Source organism: Oncorhynchus clarkii, unplaced genomic scaffold (assembly GCF_045791955.1).
Source record: "Oncorhynchus clarkii lewisi isolate Uvic-CL-2024 unplaced genomic scaffold, UVic_Ocla_1.0 unplaced_contig_12997_pilon_pilon, whole genome shotgun sequence".
Taxonomy (NCBI): Eukaryota; Metazoa; Chordata; class Actinopteri; order Salmoniformes; family Salmonidae; genus Oncorhynchus; species Oncorhynchus clarkii.
The window spans coordinates 15,900-28,121 of record NW_027258412.1 but is presented as its reverse complement, the minus strand read 5'-3'; the positions used below and the strand labels follow the sequence as shown (position 1 = coordinate 28,121).

General features: G+C 45.0%; 1 protein-coding gene across 1 annotated transcript in view; it reads left to right on the top strand.

The window, feature by feature from the left end:
* Window positions 1-12,222, top strand: part of LOC139396892 (Rho related BTB domain containing 1) — a 58,704-nt gene that overhangs the window by 36,078 nt on the left and 10,404 nt on the right. The window contains exons 4-6 of the mRNA XM_071143816.1: window positions 2,900-3,085; window positions 4,684-5,092; window positions 5,297-5,846. Coding sequence (XP_070999917.1) covers window positions 2,900-3,085; window positions 4,684-5,092; window positions 5,297-5,846 — 1,145 coding nt within the window. The remainder of the gene's footprint in view (window positions 1-2,899; window positions 3,086-4,683; window positions 5,093-5,296; window positions 5,847-12,222) is intronic.

Below are 12,222 nucleotides of genomic sequence, written 5' to 3'. Positions count from 1 at the left end.
CTAGGTTAGGTAGTATCTGCTAGGTTAGGTAGTATCTGCTACTCTGCTAGGTTAGGTAGTGTCTGCTAGGTTAGGTAGTATCTGCTAGGTTAGGTAGTATCTGCTACTCTGCTAGGTAAGGTAGTATCTGCTACTCTGCTAGGTTAGGTAGTGTCTGCTACTCTGCTAGGTAGTATCTGCTAGGTTAGGTAGTATCTGCTAGGTTAGGTAGCATCTGCTACTCTGCTAGGTTAGGTAGTATGTGCTACTCTGCTAGGTTAGGTAGTGTCTGCTACTCTGCTTGGTTAGGTAGTATCTGCTAGGTTAGGTAGTATCTGCTAGGTTAGGTAGTGTCTGCTACTCTGCTAGGTTAGGTAGTGTCTGCTACTCTGCTTGGTTAGGTAGTATCTACTACCCTGCTAGGTTAGGTAGTGTCTGCTACTCTGCTTGGTTAGGTAGTATCTGCTAGGTTAGGTAGTATCTGCTAGGTTAGGTAGTGTCTGCTACTCTGCTTGGTTAGGTAGTATCTACTACCCTGCTAGGGTCTGGTTTGGTGTAGTCATTTACAGTGTAGCATAATAGACGTGAGTCCTGATGTATTTGGCATGGACTGATGGCTGCATGCATAGTGTAGTGATCCGGTCTAACGACCTGGGTTCCCGGCTCTGGCCCTCTGGACACTAAAATATTCAGCTGGTTTTAGACTTCCTGTAAATTAGTTTACTCTCGATCTTAGTATCCGACTGTGTTATTCTTAAATGATGCCTCAGACGGTCTTAATGGAACTGGTGCCTCCGATGAGCTTTCATTGATTGGTGGATTGATCGTTGTCAAGCTGCCACCATCATCCTCTAACATCTCTGTTGATGTCGGCGAGACATGAGGTCGGTCTGTCTGTTTACCTTGAAGTTTAAACCCACACCTATCTAATCATTCATTATAACCTCTGTTATAGCTGCTGAACACCTGACACATTGATCTGTCTGTCTGTTTACCTAGTAGGCAGTTTAAACCCACACCCCTCTAATCATTCATTATAACCTCTGTTATAGCTGCTGAACACCTGACACATTGATCTGTCTGTCTGTTTACCTAGTAGGCAGTTTAAACCCACACCCCTCTAATCATTCATTATAACCTCTGTGATAGCTGCTGAACACCTGACACATTGATTTCTGACTCTAATCAAGGTCTACTGGTTCTAGACCCCATTATAAGTTCTGCTTTGGCACCTGAGCCCAGGTTTGCTTGAGAGGGGACTTGGTTAGCACTTATTTGCCTTAGTTCTGTCTTAAGACTTAAATCACTGTACTTAAAGGCACAGGCACATCGTGTTATGATGTGAAAACACTATATTCAACAAGAATATGAGTTGTCCCTAAATATTCCAGAGTACCTAGTACTATTGTTGTGTTCTGTACCTGTTTGGTTATAGGCCTTCTACAGTATGATCGTAATGCAGGCCTTGGCCATGACAATACAATATGGCCTTGGCCATGACAATACACTGTGATCCTGGCCATGACAATACACTGTGATCCTGGCCATGACAATACACTATGGCCTTGGCCATGACAATACACTGTGATCCTGGCCATGACAATACACTGTGATCCTGGCCATGACAATACACTATGGCCTTGGCCATGACAATACACTATGGCCTTGGCCATGACAATACACTATGGCTTTGGCCATGACAATACACTGATCCTGGCCATGACAATACACTATGGCCTTGGCCATGACAATACACTATGGCCTTGGCCATGACAATACACTATGGCCTTGGCCATGACAATACACTATGGCTTTGGCCATGACAATACACTATGGCTTTGGCCATGACAATACACTATGGCTTTGGCCATGACAATACACTATGGCCTTGGCCATGACAATACACTATGGCCTTGGCCATGACAATACACTGTGATCCTGGCCATGACAATACACTATGGCCTTGGCCATGACAATACACTAAGGCCTTGGCCATGACAATACAATGTGGCCTTGGCCATGACAATACACTATGGCCTTGGCCATGACAATACACTATGGCCTTGGCCATGACAATACACTATGGCTTTGGCCATGACAATACACTATGGCTTTGGCCATGACAATACACTGTGATCCTGGCCATGACAATACAATATGGCCTTGGCCATGACAATACACTATGGCTTTGGCCATGACAATACACTGTGATCCTGGCCATGACAATACACTGTGATCCTGGCCATGACAATACACTGTGATCCGGTCTGACTGTTAATGATCTGTTTTGTGTAGTACTGTAGCTGTTGTCTTGTCAGAGTGGTGTTCTGTTTGGTGTACTACTGTAGCTGTTGTCTTGTCAGAGACCAGGTTAAATTTAGTTCCTCAGTTAGGTGGTTAACCGATAATTGTACTCCGACGTCCTTGTGTAGGTGGAGGGAGTCTGGAAGGGAATTTAGGAATATTTGGGTTGTCTGAGAATTCATAGCACGGCTTTTGATGATCCTTGGTTGGGGTCTGAGCAGATTATTTGTTGCAAATGTAATAAAATCGTGGTCAATTTGTCCACGATTATGAGGAAAACATTAAGATCCACAACATTTATTCCACGGGACAAAACTAGATCCAGAGTTTGACTGTGGCAGTGAGTAAGTCTCGAGACATGTTGGACAAAACCCACTGAGTTGATGATGGCCCCGAAAGCCTTTTGGAGTGGGTTTGTGGACTTTTCCATGTGAATATTAAAGTCACCAAAAACTAGAATATTATCTGCCCTGACAACAAGGTCTGATAGGAATTCAGGGAACTCAGTTAGTGACGCTGCATACGGCCCAGGAGGCCTGTAAACAGTAGCTTTCTGTGTGTCTTTCTGGCTTTGATTATCTGGTGTGTCTTTCTGGCTCCTCTCTGTTCTCTCCAGGTCAGACGTGGTTGTGCTGTGTTTCTCCATCGCCAACCCCAACTCTCTGCATCACGTCAAGACCATGTGGCACATGGAGATCAAGCACTTTTGTCCCAGGACGCCTGTCATCCTGGTGGGTTGTCAGCTGGACCTGCGTTACGCTGATCTGGAGGCCGTCAACAGGGCCAGGAGGCCACTAGCCAGGTATAGAATCAGCATTATGTCACCATGTGACTGTCAACAGGGCCAGGAGGCCACTAGCCAGGTATAAAATCAGCATTATGTCACCATGTGGCTGTCAACAGGGCCAGGAGGCCACTAGCCAGGTATAGAATCAGCATTATGTCACCATGTGCCTGTCAACAGGGCCAGGAGGCCACTAGCCAGGTATAGAATCAGCATTATGTCACCATGTGGCTGTCAACAGGGCCAGGAGGCCACTAGCCAGGTATAAAAGCAGCATTATGTCACCATGTGGCTGTCAACAGGGCCAGGAGGCCACTAGCCAGGTACAGAATCAGCATTATGTCACCATGTGGCTGTCAACAGGGCCAGGAGGCCACTAGCCAGGTATAGAATCAGCATTATGTCACCATGTGGCTGTCAACAGGGCCAGGAGGCCACTAGCCAGGTATAAAATCAGCATTATGTCACCATGTGGCTGTCAACAGGGCCAGGAGGCCACTAGCCAGGTATATAATCAGCATTATGTCACCATGTGGCTGTCAACAGGGCCAGGAGGCCACTAGCCAGGTATAGAATAAGCATTATGTCACCATGTGACTGTCAACAGGGCCAGGAGGCCACTAGCCAGGTACAGAATAAGCATTATGTCACCATGTGACTGTCAACAGGGCCAGGAGGCCACTAGCCAGGTATAGAATCAGCATTATGTCACCATGTGGCTGTCAACAGGGCCAGGAGGCCACTAGCCAGGTACAGAATCAGCATTATGTCACCATGTGGCTGTCAACAGGGCCAGGAGGCCACTAGCCAGGTACAGAATCAGCATTATGTCACCATGTGGCTGTCAACAGGGCCAGGAGGCCACTAGCCAGGTATAGCATAAGCATTATGTCACCATGTGGCTGTCAACAGGGCCAGGAGGCCACTAGCCAGGTATAGAATCAGCATTATGTCACCATGTGGCTGTCAACAGGGCCAGGAGGCCACTAGCCAGGTATAAAATCAGCATTATGTCACCATGTGGCTGTCAACAGGGCCAGGAGGCCACTAGCCAGGTATAGAATCAGCATTATGTCACCATGTGGCTGTCAACAGGGCCAGGAGGCCACTAGCCAGGTACAGAATCAGCATTACGTCACCATGTGGCTGTCAACAGGGCCAGGAGGCCACTAGCCAGGTATAGAATCAGCATTATGTCACCATGTGGCTGTCAACAGGGCCAGGAGGCCACTAGCCAGGTATAGAATCAGCATTATGTCACCATGTGGCTGTCAACAGGCCCAGGAGGCCACTAGCCAGGTATAGAATCAGCATTATGTCACCATGTGGCTGTCAACAGGGCCAGGAGGCCACTAGCCAGGTATAGAATCAGCATTATGTCACCATGTGACTGTCAACAGGGCCAGGAGGCCACTAGCCAGGTATAAAATCAGCGTTACGTCATCATGTAGCTGGTTTTGATTGACGAGATCTATACATTTTCGTGCTAGTTGAAACTCTATGTACAGTAACTACTGACATTTTATTAAATTAAGCAAACCGGTTTACATACATTTAATAGATAATGACTTTGTATTCTTCCGTATTGAGAATAGCTCTTATTTCCTCCCCACCAGGCCGATAAAGCCCGGAGACATCCTTCCTCCAGAGAGTGGCCGGGAGGTGGCCAAGGAGCTGGGCATCTCCTACTATGAGACCAGTGTGTTCGACCAGTTTGGCATCAAGGACATCTTCGACAATGCCATTCGAGCCGCGCTCATCTCCCGTCGACACCTGCAGTTCTGGAAGTCCCACCTCCGGAAGGTCCAGAAGCCCCTCCTCCAGGCGCCCTTCCTGCCGCCCAAAGCACCGCCCCCTCTCATCAAGATTCCAGAGTGTGTCATCAACAACGGGGAGGGTCCTGGCCTCCTATTGGACAGTCCTCTTTGTGCTGACGTCATGTTCATCCTCCAGGACCACATCCACATCTTCGCCCACAAGATCTACCTCTCCACCTCCTCCTCCAAGTTTTATGACCTGTTCCAGGTAGTGTCTCTTTGCCTGGTTCCTCTCTAGGTTCCTCTCTAGGTTCCTCTCTAGGTTCCTCTCTCGGATTCCTTCCTTCTAGGTTTTTATTCCTAGCCACTGTGCTTCTGCCTCAGTTTTGCTTGCTCTCTGTGGTTTCCGGTTGGGTTTCTGTAGAGCACTTTGTGACATAAAAAAACCTGTTATAAATGTGATTGTTTCCAGATGGACTTCAGTGACGAGTCCCAGTGCCTGGTGGTGACGGAGCGGCATGCCCGGGACTCTCTCCTCAGGACCCTTAGTCTGGACACAGAGGAGGACGTGGCTGTGCTCCCCAACCTCTCCCCCTGCTCCCTCCGGGCCTCTAAGAGTGACGGCACCCTGAAGATGATGAGCTTCTCTGGTAAGCACCGGCGCACCAAGCTGTCCTTGGCCTCCTGGAGCAAGGCCTTCTACAGCATCCACAAGGAGAGCGTGACCAACCCTGTGACGGGCTCCCCGGCTCACATGACGGTGGTGAAGATGGACTACTCCATCCAGCTGGGTCCGTTCAGTGCCGTGTTGAGGTTCCTCTACACTGGGGAGCTGGATGAAGAGGAGCGGGATCTGATGAAGATCGCCCAGATCGCGGAGGTCCTGGAGGTGTTTGACCTGAGGATGATGGTGGAGAACATCATGAACCATGAAGGCTTCATGAACCAGGAGATCACCAAGGCCTTCCACGTCAGGAAATCCAACCGCATCAAGGAGTGTCTCAACAAGAACACATTCACAGGTAAACCATGCTGCATCGTAGATCAAAGTGTTTTCTGTTGCTTTTGACTAGGAAGTTATCATGTGTTTGGAAATGTGGATGGGGTTGATGTGATGTGTTTCTCTGGGGCACACGTCATCTTCAGGTTGTTGTTATAATGTCTCTGTCTCAGACATCACCTTCAGGTTGTTGTTATAATGTCTCTGGGGCACACATCACCTTCAGGTTGTTGTTATAATGTCTCTGTCTCAGACATCACCTTCAGGTTGTTGTTATAATGTCTCTGTCTCAGACGTCACCTTCAGGTTGTTGTTATAATGTCTCTGTCTCAGACGTCACCTTCAGGTTGTTGTTATAATGTCTCTGTCTCAGACATCACCTTCAGGTTGTTGTTGTAATGTCTCTGTCTCAGACATCACCTTCAGGTTGTTGTTATAATGTCTCTGTTTCAGACATCACCTTCAGGTTGTTGTTATAATGTCTCTGTCTCAGACATCACCTTCAGGTTGTTGTTATAATGTCTCTGTCTCAGACGTCACCTTCAGGTTGTTGTTATAATGTCTCTGTCTCAGACGTCACCTTCAGGTTGTTGTTATAATGTCTCTGTCTCAGACGTCACCTTCAGGTTGTTGTTATAATGTCTCTGTCTCAGACATCACCTTCAGGTTGTTGTTATAATGTCTCTGTCTCAGACATCACCTTCAGGTTGTTGTTATAATGTCTCTGTCTCAGACATCACCTTCAGGTTGTTGTTATAATGTCTCTGTTTCAGACATCACCTTCAGGTTGTTGTTATAATGTCTCTGTCTCAGACGTCACCTTCAGGTTGTTGTTATAATGTCTCTGTCTCAGACATCACCTTCAGGATGTTGTTATAATGTCTCTGTCTCAGACATCACCTTCAGGTTGTTGTTATAATGTCTCTGTCTCAGACATCACCTTCAGGTTGTTGTTATAATGTCTCTGTCTCAGACATCACCTTCAGGTTGTTGTTATAATGTCTCTGTCTCAGACGTCACCTTCAGGTTGTTGTTATAATGTCTCTGTCTCAGACGTCACCTTCAGGTTGTTGTTATAATGTCTCTGTCTCAGACATCACCTTCAGGTTGTTGTTATAATGTCTCTGTTTCAGACATCACCTTCAGGTTGTTGTTATAATGTCTCTGTCTCAGACGTCACCTTCAGGTTGTTGTTGTTATAATGTCTCTGTCTCAGACATCACCTTCAGGTTGTTGTTATAATGTCTCTGTCTCAGACATCACCTTCAGGTTGTTGTTGTAATGTCTCAGACATCACCTTCAGGTTGTTGTTATAATGTCTCTGTCTCAGACATCACCTTCAGGTTGTTGTTATAATGTCTCTGTCTCAGACATCACCTTCAGGTTGTTGTTGTAATGTCTCTGTCTCAGACGTCACCTTCAGGTTGTTGTTATAATGTCTCTGTCTCAGACATCACCTTCAGGTTGTTGTTATAATGTCTCTGTCTCAGACATCACCTTCAGGTTGTTGTTATAATGTCTCTGTCTCAGACATCACCTTCAGGTTGTTGTTGTAATGTCTCTGTCTCAGACGTCACCTTCAGGTTGTTGTTATAATGTCTCTGTCTCAGACATCACCTTCAGGTTGTTGTTATAATGTCTCTGTCTCAGACGTCACCTTCAGGTTGTTGTTATAATGTCTCTGTCTCAGACGTCACCTTCAGGTTGTTGTTATAATGTCTCTGTCTCAGACATCACCTTCAGGTTGTTGTTATAATGTCTCTGTCTCAGACGTCACCTTCAGGTTGTTGTTGTAATGTCTCTGTCTCAGACATCACCTTCAGGTTGTTGTTGTAATGTCTCTGTCTCAGACATCACCTTCAGGTTGTTGTTATAATGTCTCTGGGGCACACATCACCTTCAGGTTGTTGTTATAATGTCTCTGTCTCAGACATCACCTTCAGGTTGTTGTTATAATGTCTCTGTCTCAGACATCACCTTCAGGTTGTTGTTATAATGTCTCTGTTTCAGACGTCACCTTCAGGTTGTTGTTATAATGTCTCTGTCTCAGACGTCACCTTCAGGTTGTTGTTATAATGTCTCTGTCTCAGACATCACCTTCAGGATGTTGTTATAATGTCTCTGTCTCAGACATCACCTTCAGGTTGTTGTTATAATGTCTCTGTCTCAGACATCACCTTCAGGTTGTTGTTATAATGTCTCTGTCTCAGACATCACCTTCAGGTTGTTGTTATAATGTCTCTGTCTCAGACGTCACCTTCAGGTTGTTGTTATAATGTCTCTGTCTCAGACGTCACCTTCAGGTTGTTGTTATAATGTCTCTGTCTCAGACATCACCTTCAGGTTGTTGTTATAATGTCTCTGTTTCAGACATCACCTTCAGGTTGTTGTTATAATGTCTCTGTCTCAGACGTCACCTTCAGGTTGTTGTTGTTATAATGTCTCTGTCTCAGACATCACCTTCAGGTTGTTGTTATAATGTCTCTGTCTCAGACATCACCTTCAGGTTGTTGTTGTAATGTCTCAGACATCACCTTCAGGTTGTTGTTATAATGTCTCTGTCTCAGACATCACCTTCAGGTTGTTGTTATAATGTCTCTGTCTCAGACATCACCTTCAGGTTGTTGTTATAATGTCTCTGTCTCAGACGTCACCTTCAGGTTGTTGTTATAATGTCTCTGTCTCAGACATCACCTTCAGGTTGTTGTTATAATGTCTCTGTCTCAGACATCACCTTCAGGTTGTTGTTATAATGTCTCTGTCTCAGACATCACCTTCAGGTTGTTGTTGTAATGTCTCTGTCTCAGACATCACCTTCAGGTTGTTGTTATAATGTCTCGTCACCTTCAGGTTGTTGTTATAATGTCTCTGTCTCAGACATCACCTTCAGGTTGTTGTTATAATGTCTCTGTCTCAGACGTCACCTTCAGGTTGTTGTTATAATGTCTCTGTCTCAGACGTCACCTTCAGGTTGTTGTTGTAATGTCTCTGTCTCAGACATCACCTTCAGGTTGTTGTTGTAGTGTCTCTGTCTCAGACATCACCTTCAGGTTGTTGTTATAATGTCTCTGGGGCACACATCACCTTCAGGTTGTTGTTATAATGTCTCTGGGGCACACATCACCTTTAGGTTGTTGTTATAATGTCTCTGTCTCAGACGTCACCTTCAGGTTGTTGTTGTAATGTCTCTGTCTCAGACGTCACCTTCAGGTTGTTGTTGTAATGTCTCTGTCTCAGACGTCACCTTCAGGTTGTTGTTATAATGTCTGTCTCAGACGTCACCTTCAGGTTGTTGTTATAATGTCTCTGTCTCAGACATCACCTTCAGGTTGTTGTTATAATGTCTCTGTCTCAGACGTCACCTTCAGGTTGTTGTTATAATGTCTCTGTCTCAGACGTCACCTTCAGGTTGTTGTTATAATGTCTCTGTCTCAGACGTCACCTTCAGGTTGTTGTTGTAATGTCTCTGTCTCAGACGTCACCTTCAGGTTGTTGTTATAATGTCTGTCTCAGACGTCACCTTCAGGTTGTTGTTATAATGTCTCTGTCTCAGACGTCACCTTCAGGTTGTTGTTATAATGTCTCTGTCTCAGACGTCACCTTCAGGTTGTTGTTATAATGTCTCTGTCTCAGACGTCACCTTCAGGTTGTTGTAATGTCTCTGTCTCAGACATCACCTTCAGGTTGTTGTTATAATGTCTCTGTCTCAGACATCACCTTCAGGTTGTTGTTGTAATGTCTCTGTCTCAGACATCACCTTCAGGTTGTTGTTATAATGTCTCTGTCTCAGACGTCACCTTCAGGTTGTTGTTATAATGTCTCTGTCTCAGACGTCACCTTCAGGTTGTTGTTGTAATGTCTCTGTCTCAGACATCACCTTCAGGTTGTTGTTATAATGTCTCTGTCTCAGACGTCACCTTCAGGTTGTTGTTATAATGTCTCTGTCTCAGACATCACCTTCAGGTTGTTGTTATAATGTCTCTGTCTCAGACATCACCTTCAGGTTGTTGTTATAATGTCTCTGTCTCAGACGTCACCTTCAGGTTGTTGTTATAATGTCTCTGTCTCAGACGTCACCTTCAGGTTGTTGTTATAATGTCTCTGTCTCAGACATCACCTTCAGGTTGTTGTTATAATGTCTCTGTCTCAGACATCACCTTCAGGTTGTTGTTGTAATGTCTCAGACATCACCTTCAGGTTGTTGTTATAATGTCTCTGTCTCAGACATCACCTTCAGGTTGTTGTTATAATGTCTCTGTCTCAGACATCACCTTCAGGTTGTTGTTATAATGTCTCTGTCTCAGACGTCACCTTCAGGTTGTTGTTATAATGTCTCTGTCTCAGACATCACCTTCAGGTTGTTGTTATAATGTCTCTGTCTCAGACATCACCTTCAGGTTGTTGTTATAATGTCTCTGTCTCAGACATCACCTTCAGGTTGTTGTTGTAATGTCTCTGTCTCAGACGTCACCTTCAGGTTGTTGTTATAATGTCTCTGTCTCAGACATCACCTTCAGGTTGTTGTTATAATGTCTCTGTCTCAGACGTCACCTTCAGGTTGTTGTTATAATGTCTCTGTCTCAGACGTCACCTTCAGGTTGTTGTTGTAATGTCTCTGTCTCAGACGTCACCTTCAGGTTGTTGTTGTAATGTCTCTGTCTCAGACATCACCTTCAGGTTGTTGTTATAATGTCTCTGGGGCACACATCACCTTCAGGTTGTTGTTATAATGTCTCTGGGGCACACATCACCTTCAGGTTGTTGTTATAATGTCTCTGGGGCACACATCACCTTTAGGTTGTTGTTATAATGTCTCTGTCTCAGACGTCACCTTCAGGTTGTTGTTGTAATGTCTCTGTCTCAGACGTCACCTTCAGGTTGTTGTTATAATGTCTGTCTCAGACGTCACCTTCAGGTTGTTGTTATAATGTCTCTGTCTCAGACATCACCTTCAGGTTGTTGTTATAATGTCTCTGTCTCAGACGTCACCTTCAGGTTGTTGTTATAATGTCTCTGTCTCAGACGTCACCTTCAGGTTGTTGTTGTAATGTCTCTGTCTCAGACGTCACCTTCAGGTTGTTGTTATAATGTCTGTCTCAGACGTCACCTTCAGGTTGTTGTTATAATGTCTCTGTCTCAGACGTCATTTTCAGGTTGTTGTTATAATGTCTCTGTCTCAGACGTCACCTTCAGGTTGTTGTTATAATGTCTCTGTCTCAGACGTCACCTTCAGGTTGTTGTAATGTCTCTGTCTCAGACATCACCTTCAGGTTGTTGTTATAATGTCTCTGTCTCAGACATCACCTTCAGGTTGTTGTTGTAATGTCTCTGTCTCAGACATCACCTTCAGGTTGTTGTTATAATGTCTCTGTCTCAGACGTCACCTTCAGGTTGTTGTTATAATGTCTCTGTCTCAGACATCACCTTCAGGTTGTTGTTGTAATGTCTCTGTCTCAGACATCACCTTCAGGTTGTTGTTATAATGTCTCTGTCTCAGACGTCACCTTCAGGTTGTTGTTATAATGTCTCTGTCTCAGACGTCACCTTCAGGTTGTTGTTATAATGTCTCTGTCTCAGACATCACCTTCAGGTTGTTGTTATAATGTCTCTGTCTCAGACGTCACCTTCAGGTTGTTGTTATAATGTCTCTGTCTCAGACGTCACCTTCAGGTTGTTGTTATAATGTCTCTGTCTCAGACGTCACCTTCAGGTTGTTGTTATAATGTCTCTGTCTCAGACGTCACCTTCAGGTTGTTGTTATAATGTCTCTGTCTCAGACGTCACCTTCAGGTTGTTGTTGTAATGTCTCTGTCTCAGACGTCACCTTCAGGTTGTTGTTATAATGTCTCTGTCTCAGACGTCACCTTCAGGTTGTTGTTATAATGTCTCTGTCTCAGACGTCACCTTCAGGTTGTTGTTGTAATGTCTCTGTCTCAGACGTCACCTTCAGGTTGTTGTTGTAATGTCTCTGTCTCAGACGTCACCTTCAGGTTGTTGTTATAATGTCTCTGTCTCAGACATCACCTTCAGGTTGTTGTTATAATGTCTCTGTCTCAGACATCACCTTCAGGTTGTTGTTATAATGTCTCTGTCTCAGACATCACCTTCAGGTTGTTGTTATAATGTCTCTGTCTCAGACGTCACCTTCAGGTTGTTGTTATAATGTCTCTGTCTCAGACGTCACCTTCAGGTTGTTGTTATAATGTCTCTGTCTCAGACGTCACCTTCAGGTTGTTGTTATAATGTCTCTGTCTCAGACATCACCTTCAGGTTGTTGTTGTAATGTCTCTGTCTCAGACGTCACCTTCAGGTTGTTGTTGTAATGTCTCTGTCTCAGACGTCACCTTCAGGTTGTTGTTATAATGTCTCTGTCTCAGACATCACCTTCAGGTTGTTGT